Source organism: Pithys albifrons, chromosome 2 (genome assembly GCF_047495875.1).
Source record: "Pithys albifrons albifrons isolate INPA30051 chromosome 2, PitAlb_v1, whole genome shotgun sequence".
Classification (NCBI taxonomy): domain Eukaryota; kingdom Metazoa; phylum Chordata; class Aves; order Passeriformes; family Thamnophilidae; genus Pithys; species Pithys albifrons.
This window is the reverse complement of record NC_092459.1, coordinates 20,244,818-20,263,631: the sequence shown is the minus strand read 5'-3', so window position 1 is coordinate 20,263,631 and position 18,814 is coordinate 20,244,818. Positions and strand designations below refer to the sequence as shown.

The 18,814-nt window shown below is 34.2% G+C and overlaps 1 protein-coding gene across 1 annotated transcript in view; it reads left to right on the top strand.

Annotated features, from left to right (window-relative positions):
* CSMD1 (CUB and Sushi multiple domains 1) overlaps positions 1-18,814 on the top strand; it is a 1,094,767-nt gene that overhangs the window by 890,560 nt on the left and 185,393 nt on the right. The window contains exon 23 of the mRNA XM_071548449.1: positions 2,356-2,512. Coding sequence (XP_071404550.1) covers positions 2,356-2,512 — 157 coding nt within the window. The remainder of the gene's footprint in view (positions 1-2,355; positions 2,513-18,814) is intronic.

Here is an 18,814-nt window from a genome sequence, read left to right as displayed (position 1 = left end):
GGGAAAAAGCTTTTCCTTTCCTTGGGATTGTTCAAACAACTTTTGGCTATAGGTAAGGGAGATTCAGTGCTTGTATTTTTTCACTAACACTGTTTCATTTATTAGAGTAGAGACATACATACTTATGTCTGTAACATTAACAACAGCTGGGCAAATGTCACAGGTACAAATTGTCACAGCTTTTTTTTTTTTTTTTTTTTTTACAGCTGCTCTCCCATGATGTCTATCTAATTTTAATTTCATAAAACACTGGTTTCATTTGTCTCTGGATTAATCTTGAGAGATACTATTATTTAACTTGCTAATTCTCAGGTAGGAAGACTATCTGTAACAGTCAGTAAGGTAGATTACTGTTGGAACAAGATGTCTAAGAGACAACTGTAGTATTTACCTGGGTGTTTTTATTTTGTTTTATAGATGAATAAAAATCACTTTTAAAACATAGGTAGCATTTTTAATTAATGAAAATTAACAGGACATTCCATTCAAAGTATTATCTTATGAATCAAGTACAATGTATTTGTGGAAATAAGTCTTAGGGGAACAAATGCTTATTTACTTTGTGTAATAGATTTCCAGCTCTGATAAATAAAGTGTAATCAGACTGTGAAAGTGATCTGTAGTTCTGTCCCACAGCAATGGTTACAAGCTTGAAAGTAATTTTTCAGATACTCTTAGCACAACTTAAAGTCATATTTCTTCCAAGAGGTAGACATTAAATATGTGCTACTGCTTGCATGAGTCTCAAATACAATTGGTTGTATCTTCTGATACATCTCCTCTATGTGCCCTGATATAAGGCAATCTTTGCCTTAGTAATAAGAACAGAATGTATTATTCTATCAATGGCTAGCACAATGTACTATTTTTCAGAAACTTCTTTTGGAGAAGTTAGTTATTCATATCTATGTATATTTATTAAAATAAATGTATGCTTTATCTTAAAAATGTTATGCATGTTGTTTTTATTATTTTATTGTGTTAATGGTGACACTTGAGTTGAATGTGGTACTTTCAAGACATTTAACTATATTGATGGCATGCTGGTATTTTCTCCACAGAGATAATAGAACTGCTTTTAATTGTTGGTCCTCACCTACAAATGTTGCAATGGTCTGCCCTCTCAGGAAACGCCTTTCTAAATTTCATTAACAGATCTAATTGCACATTGAAATAGGAAGAAGTGTCTATGACTCAAATGTAGCAATGTAGATTGTTAAATTGGTCACTGTCTGACTCTGACTGGAATCACTATAAATCCCCCTTGTACCGCAAGGTTTGCAAGTGGAGAGATGAAGATCTAGAGCTTGAAATATTTACTGTAATTGTAGTTCTTGCATTAGTTGTGTATAGTCACTCTAGAACATATGGGATAAGGGAAAATTATCTTTTACTTCATATCAGAAACCAGTTGTACAAATTCATTACTTTCTTTTTGTATAAACATTGATATGATGTTTCGTGTATGGTGCATATTGACACACTTCGTATTGCTTATTTTTCCATGAGAAAGTACAAGTGATTTATTTAACTCAAAGAAGAAATTAGCTGTTTAATTTTCTTGAGGAAACAAAACAGAACAAAACAAAACTGAAGCACAAAAGACTATTTTCTCACTTTGTGGCTTTCAAGGTTTTGCAAAAAGCAAAAATAATTTTAACCCCCAAGCCAAGAGTTTGTATTTCTCTTCTATTGGTGAATATTTAAAAGGACATTCTTTTTCATTCTAGGATTACAAAAAGCACAGAGGTTGATATTGTTGATTTTGTCCTCCATTGAAAGTTTTCAATAAAGTAACACGATAGATAAGGACATCTCTGCAATTAGTTTGGAAATAGACTCATATGTCTTTTTGAAGATATTTTTTGTTAAAACCTATAGTAAACCATAATATTACTGCAAGCTTAGAGTCTGAAACAAAAGGTGATGGATTGACTTTAATACCTGAGCTCTGCTGTTGATATCTCCAGACAGGAGAGAACAGAGTAGCCTGTAAGGGTTTGCCTTCAATGGTGATTTTTGAACTTAGACTTCTGTTGGCCTTTGTGAATAATTGTGAAAAACAGTCTGAGTTTATGAAAACACAGAAGATAAAGTTGCATATAAATATTAAATTCTTTCAAGATGAGCTCACAAAACTGAAAAGGAAAAAGACTGTAAAACACCTTAATGGAGTCAGAATATTTTAGATTTTACTGAACTATATAACCAAGATATGTACCTCCAAAAATAGAAGCATTAAGTTCTGGGGGAAACTACTGGCAATGAATAGCTATGGAAGTGTTTATAATGGTAAACTAAAATTTTCCAAATATTGAGATTTGATGTCCAGTTTCATACTCTTGTTTCTTCAAGGTCTATGATGGCAAAGACAGTTCTTCACGCTCTCTGGGATCCTTCACCAAAAATGACATGATGGGAATTATCGTTAATAGCACCTCTAACCATATGTGGATAGAGTTTAATACCAATGGATCTGATACTGACCAAGGGTTTCAGCTGACCTACACAAGTGAGTAGTTCACAAATAGGGTCTCATTGATTGCTTTTAGGGGAAATGCCTATTTCTCAGCTATAGTGATTTCTCATGCAATGGTGAAGATCATTTCCTAGAATGTACTGTGGTTAAGACACTGAGCTTTACTTGTCTGCATGACTGGATAGGTGTTAGTAATTTAAGAACATTGCTAAAAGCAAAATAGTACCTTTTTAAATTTAGAAATCAAGATTATTTTCAATACTTAGCAGTGGGGTTTGAAGAAGAGTGAGTAGTGAATTGTGACACCTGTGTTGGATATATTAATGTTACGTTATAACAGAAAACATACAGGGTGATAGATTTTTTTAAATGAATACTGGGTACCTGGATGCACACTCCTAATGTGTCCTGACTGCTTGTCAGGATCAGGGCAGAGTATGCTGGAAGGAGATCTGAGTGAACAAGTTTTGACAAGTGAGTGCACTTGTCCCACAGACTAGTGCAACTAATTGAATTAATTTTGCTGGCAAAACAATGAGTCTTCAGTGGCAAATAACTTTGTGGATAACTAATTTGTTTCCAACATACATATAAGGATATTTTATCCAGGTTTCAAGGAATCTCCAAGTTCCCTTTTGCCTTCAGTTTATTGCCTTTTACATTGCTTTCCAAGAGCTGCTTTTGCGTCCTGCAGAGCAGAGCACCACAACATACTGTGGCACAGAAATGTAATTGGAGCTCTTTCTAGTAGATCTGCTGGTTTCCCTTTGGACTGGAGCTAGCTGTGGAATAAACAGAAATCATTCACTCTCCTTTCTGTCTTTCTGCTGTGCCTGGTAAATCTGAGATTTTGTCATTGTACCTTTAGAATTTTTTTTCTTACAGAACCACAAAAGAACCCCTAGGGAAATTTACTCTAATTTGCCTAGAGAAATTTTTGCCTGTAGAATTTTTCCTTAGGAAAAAAAAAAAAAGAACCAAACACTTGTTTTAAAAATAATCTTAATTTAAGGGCTCTGATTTCAAGGATCTTGAATCAGCTCCTTTCAAATCCTGCTTGGATGATCAGTTCCACCTACTGTTTCAAAATATCTTGTTATTTAAAGATGTAATTTTGCCTAATTTCTATATCCAATAGCTTGATTTTGTTTCACTTCACAACTCCAATATCTGCTATTCTGTGCCATATTTTTCTATGTAAGTTGTGATAATTCATGTCTAAGACTTTTTCTCCTAACTGATTACTTCTGAATTGGTTTTCTATTCTTCCGTATTTTCACATTTTTTGAAGTGTAAAGACAGAATTTGACACAGATTTGTAACAGTGATCCTTATAATGTGTAGAGAAGCAAAATTCAGTTTCCTATGTCTTTGTAAAATTTTACTTTATTTCGTTGTTGTTGCTAATTGTATAATTTATTTTATCCTGTATGATCAAGTTGCACCTGTGCATGTTGAAAAGCTTATCTGTAAAGACTTTTTCTCCTACTTTCTCTCACATGAGACAGTCTCCATTTGTAATACACTCTAATGCCTTACCTTTCACGTGTATTTTCAGGAAGCCAAATTCAATATAATTAATTTTGAGAAAGTGACCATTTAACCAGGTGATTCCCTTCAACTGTAACTGTTCTTTCCAAACCCTTCAGTGGGGGACTTTTCCCTTTTTATAATTTGACTGAAGTATAAGATGTGCTCTGTTGCAATGGTTTGAAAATTGGCTGCAGTGCTGACCTACATGCTTTTTCTGAAATTGTCCAATCCTAATAATATCTTAAAGATTAGATATACTGGAAATGTATACTCATTATTTGATGGGTTCAGAATTTTTGGTGCAGATCCAATTCAGTTACTAAACAAAGGTGTCCATTTCGCATTTGGTAAATAAATCAAACACAAAGTGATAGTTATCTTTTTGGATTAATAAAGCTGTAGTTTACAGCTGGAATTAACTTCCCTGCAATATTACTCTTCAATTAATTTATTCACTTTTCAGATTGAAATATAATGACAGATACTTTGAAATTACTGAAACAAAGAAAAAATTAAAAGGATGCTAAAATATTGTCTCACTGAAGGAAATAAGGAATATATATGCTGACATAAATGGAATTGAATAATTAATATCATAAGACTTTTAGAAAGAGATAGGAAAAAGATGGTCTAATAAATCTAGTGGTAAATTCATTTGTTACTTCCTGTCTGGTTGCTGACTTCTTGATATCCATAGGGCATTGTCAACTGCCCTTAATTATTGGTCTTTGTAGTAATATACTTCCTAATAATGCCATTGAAATTAAGAAGTTACATTGCAATGTGTTATTAAAATAACTAATATGTATACTATTTCATTTCTGTGTGACTACTTTTCCACCTTTTTCGATACTGTGAATTCTGAATATAAAGATACAACTGAATTTAAACATACAACTGAAGAAAAAGCAAATTATTCATGAGAACAGAAATGCACATAAATGAACTTTTATCTCTTTTCAGAATCTCATTACTGACATAATAAAACCAAATTCTATAAACTTAGAATCTGACAGGTTTTTATAAATTGTAGAAATCAGAATTTAACTAGACATTAAAATTAAATCTATGAGGGATTCAAATTCTAAATGAAATTTGATGATATTTCTTACACAAGAAATTGCTTCAGGTAGTATACTGAATGGAAGCTGGAAATTATAGTAATTTTATTCTTTGATCTGTAGTTACAAGATTGTTTCAAGGAAATCAGTTTAACCCAACAGATAAGGTTACTAGAAAGGATCATAAAACATCTGTACTCTTTCTCATGTTAAGTCTTTTAAGAAACATTTTGACTGAAGACTGAAATTATAATGATTTTATTTAAGGAAACTGCTTCAGAAAAATGGAGAATATGTTAGCCTGAGATTGGTGGTGTGACTCTACCAGAGGAGAAGACAAGAGGAACAAAGAAGAAAACTTCTCTACCTTGTATAAAACAAGTTTATATAAAGTCATTTTGTTATAATGTGCTAGGAAGAATAACAAAAACTGTCCGTTCACTTATCTCTATCTCTAAACTGTTGTCACAGGGACTGACTGTGAACATCTATATTTCAGTGCTGAAAAAATTACATCAGAAGCTTGGTGGGACTAATTTTTTTTACCTGAGAATGATCTCAGGTGTTAATAGATTATTCCATCATAAATGTTGTGTCAATGACATAGGAAAGTCTTTACGTATGAGAAAGTGGATTATTTTAGTCACAAGAATGAAGCCAATATTATACAAGTTTCCCTGATGTTATTTCTTACTTCTCTCAATTAGAGCTTGCAAAAATAGCAAAGTTTTTCTCTGCCCCTGTCTCCAGTATATTTTTGTTTGCAACCATTATGGGAAGTGTTCATAAAATTCAAGGAACAGAAAAGAACTTTTAAAATGGCTTTAATTCACTAAGAGTAGAGGACATCAGTAGAGTTCTGCATGTAAAAATTTAAGTTTATACATGTTGTAGACAAAAGTGATTCATGTGGCAGTTGTGTGGGGTTTGTTTTTTGGTTGGTTTGGGTTGGGTTGGGTTTTTTCCATTGAGAAAATGTCAGCTCTTCTTTCATAATTGCAGTTTTATAATTTGGGGGATTTTTTTCCCCTCTGTCTGATTAGAACTTTTCTACCCGAGACACCTCTATATTTTGTGGGGAAGAAGAGATGTAGATATAGGGATTCCCACAGCTGGACTTACTTTTCCTGCTCATTGCTATGTTAGAAGATTTGGCAATTCTGGTATAAAAACACCAGTGCTTTGCACTGTCATGTCAGTAGCATTTAACGTTAAATTGACATTCAGATGAAAATGAAATCTTACTGATACCACACAGTGACAGGCAGAAAAAGCAAAACACAGCTGTCTGGTAGAAGTAACAGACTGCAACTTTAAATAAGAAGCAATGCAGTACAGCTTCTGAATAACAAACAGACAGCCTTCCTACTGTGTCTAACCATTCCTCTACCACAGCCCTGACACAAGAGGAATTTTAACAGTGGCTGTTCACTCATCATGTGGAGAACTGAACTCACTCTGACTTGTGTCACAAGTGCTTCTTTGCTTCTGTTTAATCTTAATTCTTTCTGCTCAGTAGTCTCACTTAGTACTTTTCTGTACCAAAACAGTCTCTGCACATTTTACCACACATCGTATTCCAATGTTTTGTGACCCTCTGAGTACTGCCTAATGCTGGTTACTGTATGATATATAGGGAGTTGTACAGATCACAGATCACTCAGCACTATACCATACTTCCCAGTTTGCTCGGTTCCTTTGAGAAGAAAAAACTCTTTCCCTTCACAGTACCAGCTCAAAGTCCAAAAAATCATTTTGTCTTATGATGCCTGATGGTAGGTGCTTATATTCATTATACCATCCACCCATGTCCTCAGAAACTATCCTGATGGTATGATGTATAAGGAACTTTGCCACTGTGTAGGATTGCTCTCTGTACTCCCCTCAGACCAGAGGGTTTTTCCAAGGTCCCTTGCTCTAACAGTGGTCTGCCTGAGATAGCATAAAGCTACTTTTGAACCTTATAACGGCATCTATTTTTTTTAGGAGCAGCTTATCTAGCACTTCATGGCAATTTCATGGTCCCTCAGTTCTGTGCAGTAAATAACAGAAGCAAAAGCTACACTTATCTGCAGAATAAGCCTTAGAATACATTGTAATGAGTCAGGGGAAGGGTCCAGCCAGAAATACTCACAGATATCTGTAGGGCCATGCTTGGCTGCACGCGGCCACTCAGTACTATGTTGTGTCTCGCAACAGATTCCTTTGTGTTTCAGAAACATGCAGAACTAGTTACAGACTTTATAAAGTCTGAAAATAATTCAGAAATTTGTGGTACACTATGAAGCTATATTGAGCTTTCTAAAGGCCTTTCACTGACCTGTCCCTGATTTGCTGCTATAGATTAAAATTAAATGCCATGCTAGTTCCTCAACACTTGTCTTTTATTCGTATCCTTCTTTTCCTTGTGATGTGAAATTAGATATTCTCCTGAACTTCAGTGCTAAGATGGAAATGAGAGCTGTAAAAAAAATTTTACTCAGGACTTGTCTTTTTGTGAGTGAATGTTATGTAGGTGCAAATCATAACTTAATGGTAACTTTTTCATATTTTGAACCCATGACCATTTCTTCCATTTCTTTCACTGCAATCAGATTTCTGTAAGGCTATCATTTCATCCAGAAATGTTCAGGCCACTGAGCTGTGCTCCACTCCACAGGACTTCCACAGATTTAGGTCTGTGCATGGATAGGTTGGTTTTTTTTAATGTAGTTTGAATATTTTTATTTGTATTTATCATCCTCTGTATTAGATAGCATAGTTAGTAGCTTTACAATATTCTTTTTATTGTTCTCACGATATACTTTCCAGTTTAAGAAAAGAAATTTTTAAATACATTTCTCAGACATGATGCACTACTTTGGCATTCATAGAATTCTACTATTGTTATAGATGTATTTCTATTTTTCAGTTTAAGTTCTGTGTTATGATAATTTTTTAACCCTAACTCTTTCAAGGGATAGTGAAAGTACATGGAAGGTGTGTCTGAAATAGCATAATCTAAATTTACATGAATGGTTTAAACCTGGAAATTAATTTAAAAGAATCATGAACTGAAATTCAATTTATTTATTTCCTATTCTACAGTAATTGAAAATATTAGAATGTCAATGAAAACAGTGTTCTGAAACTGCCAGCTTAGACAATTACTCTAGCACACAATCAAATTCAGCAATATAGAGGCTTTGCCTGAGGCTGTATAATGTCAGTTGAGCAGAAAAATCCAGTAATGAAAAGAAGCTCTTGCAGTTTCCTTTCCGTAATTAGTCTGTATGTGAGATCTGTTCCAAATAGAACCTATGCACACTACAATAAAAATTTAAGATGAAACTAAATGAAAATAAACAAAATGCAAAAATAATTAAATTAGTGTGTCTTAACCTGTGCATATATGACTTATTCATAAGTCCTTTAAGAGCAGTACCCTTATGTGAATAACCCTAAATTAATGTGTAGGCTCTATTACATCCTTAAAAAAACCCCAAAACTATTATGAAACAAAATCAAAGTTGCAAAATCGAGAAACAAAAATTTAACAAATGTCAAAAGAAATATATGTTAGAAATAATAATTCAGTTCACATGTGTACAAGAATTATGATACCCTAATTACATGATCATATATTCTCTTCCCTCTTTTGTTCCACAAAGTAATGTCTTCTGCTTCCAATATATTCAATACCTATATAACCCCCTCTACCCCCAAATCCCCAGATTTTTGTATGAGCATCAAATAGTTGATCTGATAACACTTTAAAATTAATGTTGGTTTTCACTTTTCATATAGAGGCATCTATGAAACTGCTGTTTTGTAAACTGGTAAACAGAGTAGGTGCCAGATATTTTTTTTTCTCTAAGACAGAAGCAACGATAACCATTTTATTTAGTGAATATAAGCATTGTAGGATTCTTCTATTTGAAAAATTATGTTAACTCCTGCTTCATAGGTGGAAATGCTGTCATGGTGGTGTTTGGGCCACTTTGGCATTTTGACCACCTCAAAAAATCTTCCCAAATTTTTTGTGGTATAAATCTTTAGCCAGATACACCTTATGAGAACAAATCCTCCATAAGAATGAGCAATCCAAAATACTTTTTCTTTAGTGAAAACTCTCAGCAGGCCTGGATTAGGATGGAGCTGAAGACTTTGTCTATCTGTACTGGGTTTGACTGGGATGGAATTAATTTTCTTCATTTAAGAAAACATAGAGTTAACTCTTCTTTCAGAAAGAATTTCTTCTCTGAAAGGGTTGTGAAGCATTGGAATGGGCTGTAGAGGGAAGTGCTGAAGTCACAATCCCTGGAAGTGTTCAAGAAACAATTGAACTTTGCAGTTATTGCTGTGGTTTAGTTGACATGATGGTGTTGAGTCAAAGATTGGACTTGATGATCTCACAGATTTTTTCCAGCATTAATGATTCTATGATACTTCAGCCAATGCTGAGCAGTACTTCACAGTATCAGGACCTTCTCTGCTACTTGCTTTTACACTCCAGAAGGTAGGCTCAGGGTGCTGAGCAAGAGGGTGGGAGGTGACACAAATAGGAGAGATGACCTGAAGTGAACTGTGAGGCATCCCATACCATGTGATGTCATGCTTACCAATAAAGCTTTGTGTAAGTGTTTCTGAAGTAGCCGTTGCTTAGGGACTGACTAGACATCAGTCTGCTCTTGATTGGTTTTGCATCCCTTGCTTGCTTTTCAGGTGTTTGAATTTTCTTTTGATTCATTTGCTTGCTGTTGTCTTGCTGATTCTCGCTGGATCCCACTGTGGGGAGACAACAACTGGGTTGGTAGTACCTGCCATCTGGGGTAAACCCACCAATATCCTGCATTTTTAGCACTTACTGTCTTGTAGGTAGCTTGAGAAAGTGAGGATGGTGCTGTTTGATTACAATACCAAGGACTTAAAAACTAGACTTGGAGAGGAGGGAAAAAGAGAAAGAAGGGAATAGATGGGCACCTTGAATTTTACTGTGTTAGGAGCTTTTAGAATAAGCTGCATTAGCAAACTAGGGAGACATGCAGAAGAGTGCAGGAGGCAAGAATTATACCACTGGATATGGAGAAAGGTGATTTTTGGGACAAAAAGTCTAAGATGCAAATGTAAGATAGCAAGAGAGCCAGACAAGCTGTCCTAGAAATATTGCAAGTATATGGACTGAAGGACTGAGACTGCATTGGTAAGAAAAACGATGCAAAAAACGAAACTGGAAAGAGGAAGAAACACAAGGAACAGAAAGTAGTGGCATGCTGTGATAGGAGTACAGGCTGAATAGTCCATGATTATTATATTGTGTTCCCCAAAAAATACTTGGAGTGAATTCCAGGGTTCTGTTTGAATTAAAATATATTTGAATTAAATATACATACACAAGATGAATAAATTTATCTTTTTTAAAAAAAGCACTCTGAAAATTTCAAAAGAAAAACGTTTAATTTCAAAATTACATAATTTATCACTGAATTATCCCTCTGGGCATGGGATTAGAAAGAAGAAAAATGTTAACTATTTCTCAGTTTGAATTAGGGAAAAAAAAAGAGGCTGCATGTGAGGTATTACGCATGTATAAAAGATAATTTGTTAAGGTTTATTTTGATTTGGTTCTGAAAGTTACCAGTTCTAGCCTGTTGAAGGTCTCCCAACTTTTCTGTGTATGGTTCAGAGATTCTAATCTGCTTAAAACTAGTGGGTTTCCCACATCTATCATCCAAAAAAGGTCTGCTTTTTGAGATCTCTTGCTATAAAGTTTAAGATGTAGTTTGCTTTGCAGGTGAGAAGGAGAGGGGTTATCAGAGATCACCATGGATGTCCATATGCATATGTTGTTTTACATTTATATTGAAATTCTATCTTTAGGATATGAAAGTAAGATTTTTCAGTGATGCCAGTTCAGTAGGCTTCTTATGCATATTTCTTTCTCATCTGCTGATGTATGCATTGTAGATACAGGATGTGATTTAAGTCTGCAAGCAGATTTCAGATAAATTCATAATCTTAGGAGTGATGGCCTAAGAATTATATTACTTTAATATTAAAGTAATTATCATATTTGAAACATTATTGAGACCTTAGTGGGAACAATTTCCATGAATTTGTGAATGCAGGGGCTTGAAGTACAGAACTTCTTTACCTTCTTTGCCACCTCAACCTAAACTTTTTCTCTTATATTTTTAAAAAGAATCTGTTTCTATGAAGTCATTATACACTTTTCCACTGTTTGTATGCACAGATGGATTTAATGAGTTTTAGCAGAGATTTTTTCAAAAAGTTTGGCCATTTCTTCTGATTTGTACAAAAAGACTCCTGTTAGACTGCAGTGAATACTTTCCTCTTTTCCAAGTGTTATATGATTTGACAGAAGAGTTACTGTAGTTTTCTTCCCACTGCTGTAATTGCCAGAATTTTCCCATAAGCAAAAATTCCTATCTGAAAGCTTAGAACACTTGAACAGAACAGCCAATATCTATCTGTTCTTTAACCCTGGCCATCTTGCCTATGTTGGCCTCATGTTGAATGAAAAATTATAATTTCCTGTTTGGGATTATTGACTCAACCCTCTTTCTTGCGAATGAGAGGCTGATAAGCAGTTCCTTAAGCTGTGTAGATGATCAGTACTTAGACAGCTAAGATGATGGACTAATCTTTCTTGCAAGGTCCTTACTGCAATTCAAATGTAAGATATTTTAGGTGCCTCACTGTTGATTTGTTGCTTAAATTGTGAAGGTATTAACTATAACAGTCTAATTATAAAATCTAAGCTACACAAATGTGAATATATTATTCTGTTTCAAACTTCTAATACAAAAGTGTAATCTTATATATTATATAATATATAATGATAGGTAATATAATATAATATATAAAGGTAGACATTTCAAATAATTTGTGGGTACCCCTGAGATCAAAGTTTGATCTTAACTTTCTTCTGACTTTTTTCTTTTCTGAAAACATGATTTTTCAGCAGAAAAGAAATCTAGAATGAATTAGTAAAGATTTTAACATTTTAGAGGTAAGAATATGACTTTTTCTCCCCTCCTGTCATTATATTAGGAAATTGTTTACATTTCAACAGGTTAAACCTGGTGTCCTCAAACATAATTTTTTGTAACGGAAGATTAGCAAAAAATAGGAAACAGATTTTCTTCAGTCTTCTAAAGTATATTTCTAATTATTTAAAACTTTAAGGAAATTAATTCAGAATAAAATAAAGATTATTCCTTCAAAAATTTATGCATATTAAAATCATACTCCCAAAACTATGTGTACACAATATAGGAGGAGAATAAAGGATGCAGAATTTGGGACTATTTGGAAGAAAGGTAGTTAAAGATGAATGCTATAAACCTATTTATTTCTCTTCCTTCGGCTACCATTAAATTTCTAGATTGCTTCTAGGTTGCTTTAGACAGGATGATGAAAGGTAAACAAGATTTATGTGTTTCTTGTTATCTAAGTTTTTTACCACAATATATTTAGAACTTGATTTTGAGAAGTGCTGGGCATAATGCCACTAGCCAGACAAACAGGTGCTGTGTGCATATTGTTTCCTGTCAGTGTGTGACACAATCAACACGGTTGCTGGTGATGGCATTCTTTTAACTTTAGTCCTATCTGTGCTACACTGGTTTTCATAAACTTGTAAATGTTTTTTCCATGTTTCATTCCAACCATTATAGTCATGATGACTTCATTCTTCTAAGGGTGAGTATTCTAGAAAAGACTGTGAGGAAATGAGGACATTTGCAATCACTGAAGTGTTTAGTATGTTTTAAAAAGAAGGATCTTGCACTAAATGATGCAAGCAAAAAACATGCATCTGTTTGTGATATTTCTTCTCCTTTTCTTCCCTTTCTCCCCTGCAAAAGGTAAAACGAGTCTCTTCTCACAAGCAACCTGCAGAATATTTTAAAGTTGCTGTATCAGTCGTTGGATGTATCAGTCACTTTACCACTGATTGTAAAGGGGACTTAGTCATGAAAATATCTCTCCATTGACACTTGAAGTTAGAGCTCTTAAACTCACGTAGAATTTCACCTTTAATCCCTGTCTCTTATATTGAGTATAAATTGTAAATACTTATTTACTTACTTGCTGATTGCAAAGCTTACTTGTATGCTTTCTATATGTGCACAGCAATCGTCTTGCTTCAGGCACATGGATTTGTGCACTCATCTAAGTTTTGTTATTTATTGAAAGTATTTTCTTTCATTAAAATAATCACATAAACCCCCTGTCTACATGTATTTAATTTGCTTCTTAAATTTGCAGGTTTTTATTTGTATATGTGGATAATATAGCTGAAAAAGGGACAACAAAATTTTTGAATAAGACACATGGTCACAAAGAACCTTGTTAGATATTGGTGTAGAAAGGACTAAAAATGTTTCGTAATAGACCTATTACAGAAGAAAATTACATGGAAGAGTTATTTTTCATGTCTTAACATCTCTATTTTAAATATTCTGCATGTTGCATCAGTTTTTATATGTTGCCCATGTTAAGAAAAAAATTGCTGAAATTCCTATTAGAAAGCATTATCCATTGAATGACTGTCTCATCTGTATAGTCAAAATTAATTACCAATAGATTGTAAAACTTTTGGGAAATTAAAAGTGTACCTCTCTGTTTCCAAAGGATACAAAGCAGCAGGTATCATTAATACTTAGGAATTCATTTTACTGTACAAGCATGTAGAAATAGATCCTTTTATTTGAACAAAAAAAATGGCTTATTTGTTCTCTTTCAGATAATCTTTGTTAGAATATAAATTATTCAGTCCCCAAGACTTGAAAATATTTCAATCCTTCTTACAAAAATTTTACAGATTCAAGAGAGAGGTCTGGAGCTAATTTTGTCCCAGTGCACACAGCTTTTCATCATCCTAGTCTCTTTGAACGTTTATACAAGTTTCTGACAACTCACTATAGTCATGTTATCCAAACAATTTTGTTTCTATAGGTTTTTCTATCATTCTAATAAGGTAAAGATTTTGTAATTGGCAAATTTTCCAGTACATTTTTTTTCCTACAACTGTAGGTTTCAATAGCACAAAAATGGTTCCAAGATAGAATTAAAATGCCAGGAACTCTTACTTTGAATTGCATTGATCCAATGAAATAGATTGCACTATGGATGTTTAGGATGCAACAACTGCAGAATGAGTATTTGTTGACATTTACATGCACTTAGAAATCCATTACAGACTCTGAACATAAACTCAAGTACTATTTCATACTTTTTCAAAAAGGATTCTGTGTTAAACATATCAACTATGTTTATGAGCTTAATTGACTTCAGATTTAGGTAATACTAAAATAGTTATTGATGATTCCAATGCTTTTATATAACCTTTATTTGTTAATATTTTCGTATATGTACCGAAATAGGATTTATATGTTTATTTATTTATTTATTTTAAGTCATCCCAAAATATTTTATCGCATCACTTTCAGAAGGTGAAGACAGACTATACACTATTTGTGAACTCTCTCTTCTATGGAAAGCAGAAAAGACAAGACATTGCCTTTTCACAATGGGCATTACCAGAACCCATCCAGTCTATACTTATGGTATAGTAAGTAATATAATTATTAGAGGTTATTAAACAGTATTGAGGGTCCATTTAGTGTTTAATATATGAGCTGCAAAAACCCCTTGTGGCTTGTATATGAAAATATCATAGTAATTAGAGGCAATTCTGTTGTAATAGTATTTCTGTATTTGTAACAAGCAGTAATATTAAAATTATTTAAGTATAAACTTACTCATTTAAGATAATTGATAGTGCTGACCTACATCTATATGCTATAGTTGTTATATCTTCAGAACCTTTTCATCTTTCGATTAGACATCCAAAGTTTTGAAAATAACCCCGCTGGCAGTTCTTTTAAAATATCTTTACAATGTTGTCTGTAGGCTTTCTATTTAGGATTCTTACTACAAACTGGCAGAGTTCACAGAATTTACAGCACATGTTCATGCTTTTGAATTTACAAAAGGAAATTCCTTTATTTGATTGTTACAGTATTCTGGGATCATATCTGAGGCCAAGGTTCCATGATCATTAAAAATGAATCTGTGCAGCATCAGGACGCCCAGCAGTGCAAATCTGATCTGAATCTGCCACAAACACATGACTGAATTTCTGTGAAATTAACTAGAGCATACAGAAGGAAACTTACAAGCATTTCATGCTTTTATGGCATTTTTGTATGTGGTTTGGCATAAAGCCAGAACAGTATTGACAAACAATAATTAATTCAACATAGCTGTAAGTAAAGCTAATGTATCAAAAACCTGTTTAACAAATTTGCACCACAGGACCGCAGTATTAAAGGCTGTAATGTTACATTAATTTTATTGTCAGTTCATTTCCTCTGCTTTGAAACTGTTATCTTCCATCTCCGTGAGTAGAGTTTCCATTGCCATAGGATATTGTGTGCCAAAGTATGAACAGGGTTTACTAAGCCAGAAAGGAAAGGAAAAAGAAAAAAAAAAAACCTAAAACAACAAAAGAGCGAAAGAATAAAGCTCTGCAGACTAACTTCTTGCCTGCTGATACAGGACCTATGTTCTGATTCCTGGAAACAGTGTATTTCTATGTTCTACTAAGTCAGTCATAATGCAACATGCATCAGCATATCCTTGTGTAGGAAGTAAAATTTAGGTGAGTACCATAGCTCACAATTCAGTGTCTTTTTTGCTTTTATCCATTCATTAAAGTCTTAGTGTTGGACTCAAAATCTGAGTTTCAAAGTAGGACCAAGTACCTAAAGGTTGGCGATACTTTTTCGTGTGTCTGGCTTTAGGAGAATGATCTTTCCAAAATACCATAGGATTTCTTCCAGAGGTAGAAGTGGGAGATTATTTGGTTTATATTATTTATTTTTCATATAGCCACTGTAGGTTTGCATGCAGTGTAAATGCATAAGTATATATATAGTCAGTGGAGTGTATTCTTCCTTTCAAAATGGGTAACATCTCAGAACTTCATCAACTTATGTTAAAAGTTCACTGTGTAATATAGAATCACTTAAAATTTCTCTTGGAAAAACAAAATTAACACTCTCTTCTTCATATTGATGGCAGGTTTGAGAGGGTACAATCTTGAGCCTGAACTGAAAGGTGTGATCCACTAACAGACGCAAAAACTAATGAAAATAAAAACACTTTACTGCAGATAGTGTGGACATCGTATCTCAGCTTCATTGTTTCACTGCCCAGATTTGCTCCTACTGTACTGCACTGCTTACTAATACAGCTAGTACCACAGTGTCCATCATAATTAAACTGAGTTTAAAGAAACTATAATTAATAGTCTACATATATTACAGACATGTCAATAATTTTTACCCTGACAACTGGTATTTCTACATTCTGATTATTTACATCAAATATGACAATGCAAAATTCTTTGGATAAATGGTGTCGGAGGTGGCAGCCAATCATCAAGATGTATGTTGGCTGATTTGGTTTTAATTTAACTGCCTTTTATTCATTCATTGTTCTGATAATCCTATAATGAAACTCAAGAAATAAGATAATTGGCACCAATTTGCCAGTACAATAATCTTCCTCAGCAGTAAGAATATTGGCAGAATTTCTCTGACTGCTGACTTGTTTCAATGTCAGGTAAACCCAAGTGCTGTGATTGTGTGGAGCTCATGACCATATTTCCCTGCTGTGAGAGTTCACAGCATGTACTTTAACACTGAAATTCTATTGCAACATTTCTACAATGAGATTTCACAACTATATGGTCCTTTTTTACAAATCACACCAGATGTACCAGAGTATCAGGGAAAAAGGCAAAGAAAAGTTGTAATTTTTGTGTGTGAGGCAAAGGGGAATAAACTGGGCAAAAAGAGCTGGAAAGGCAGCTTGGCTGTGAACACATAGGGCAAGATCCTGATATATTTGTACACCTTTTGCAAAACTGGATACTGTGTGAAATCAGAGGAACTCAGAAGAATGGTTTTAACCCAGTCTTGACATCTTCTGTAGTGAAGATGGCTATATAGAAGACTAGGGAGACTTGTTTGTCTAACAGTTCATTTAATTTCACCCAAATTTGTCTGTTGGTCTTATAAAAGATATCACCTTTCCCTGACAACTCTTTCTTCTTTATGTGGTAGAAGGGACTGGAGAAAAAAGTCTCTCTAATTATGTATCAAAGTTATGGAATTTTTTTTCTTCATGAGACCCAGTAGATTCTTTAATCAGATGTTTCATCTGTCAGTGGTATGCCACTGCCTATGATAACCAGATTTTGCACCCACTAAAGAATGGGAAAGTGTCTAAAAGCAGGTTGCAAAGAAATAATGTTACACTGGCTCAGTATGTCCAGTCAGCTTTAAAATATCATGTCATCTATCAAAATTATATTTTCTGAGCTTTACATAAATATCTTTGCATGTTTACTTAGGAAATTAAGAACTATAGCTGTTTCTTGTGACATTCAGCTCATCTGAAGGACCTAATCATCTTGGCTCTTTGTAGTGTGTGAATAGTAATAGACCTCTGTAGAATTACGCAGTCTATCCAATCAATTTTTTTCTACCTTAGTGTAATTTGGTCTGGCTTAGCTGGAATTCATTTCCCCATAACAGTCTTCACAGTGCTGTGCTTTGCATTGGTAGCTAGAAAGGTGTTGATACACTGGTGTTTTGGCTACTGCTGAGCACAGCATCAGTACTGTAACACTCCTTCCCCTGTCGAGGGCAAGATCCTGGGAGAGGACACAAGTAGGCCAGCTGACCTGAACAACCAAAGGGATATTCTATACCATATGATGTCAGCTCAGATATAAAATCTAAGGACAGGAGGAGGAAGGTAGGCATTTGTTGTTTCCAATGGCTGCCTGCTAAGAAACCATCATGCATTTTTGAAGTCCTGCTTCTCAGAACATGACTGGACATCATTGCTGACGGAAAGTAGAAAATAAACTTTATTATTTTCTGCTTCACTTGTGCTTGTGCAAACTTTTGTCTCTGTTGTTAGTAAACTACCTAATCTTAACCTACAAGTCATTTTCTGTCTTAGTCTCTCTCCTGTCTCTGACCGGGAAGGGGAGTGATAGAGAGGCTTGGTGGGTACTTGGCATCCAGCCAAGGTCAACACTTAGGGTGAAATTATCCATACTCCATAAGTTAATATTAACTTTAAAGGACAGAAAACTGTTTGGATATGACTCTTTATGTAATCAATGCTGAGAGACAGTTAAAATGTTTGCTACTTCGTTACTTCTTTTTCTGGAAACTGAACATGTTTACTTTTTTCTTCTTTTGTTAACAAAAAGAAGTTGTAGGGATGTACAAATATTCACCCCAAAATAATATTTTGGCAGGGGAATAATGATAATTCTCTATAATCTTTTTGTACCATGTGTGATTATAGATACTCCTTCTGACATAAAGGCTATACCTCTGTTAGTAAACTAAACATTATCAGGGCATGAGTATGAGTATGGACACATGATTTTTCAGACTGACAAAATGTTAGGGTAAATGCTAGCATGCTTCTATCTTGACTTCTATCTATGACTTTCCCAAACAGGCATAACGTAGTAGACAGCTGAATTCCCAGGAAGTGGCTTGTAAACAACCATGCTCTTTTAAAGGATAATTGAATTTACAGTGCATGACTCTGGTCAGAGTATTCTTATTGGTCTCGGGGCTTGATGTTTCTTAAAATACTAGTATAGAGAGAGATGCAGTGTCTATGTGAGCGAATAGTATTC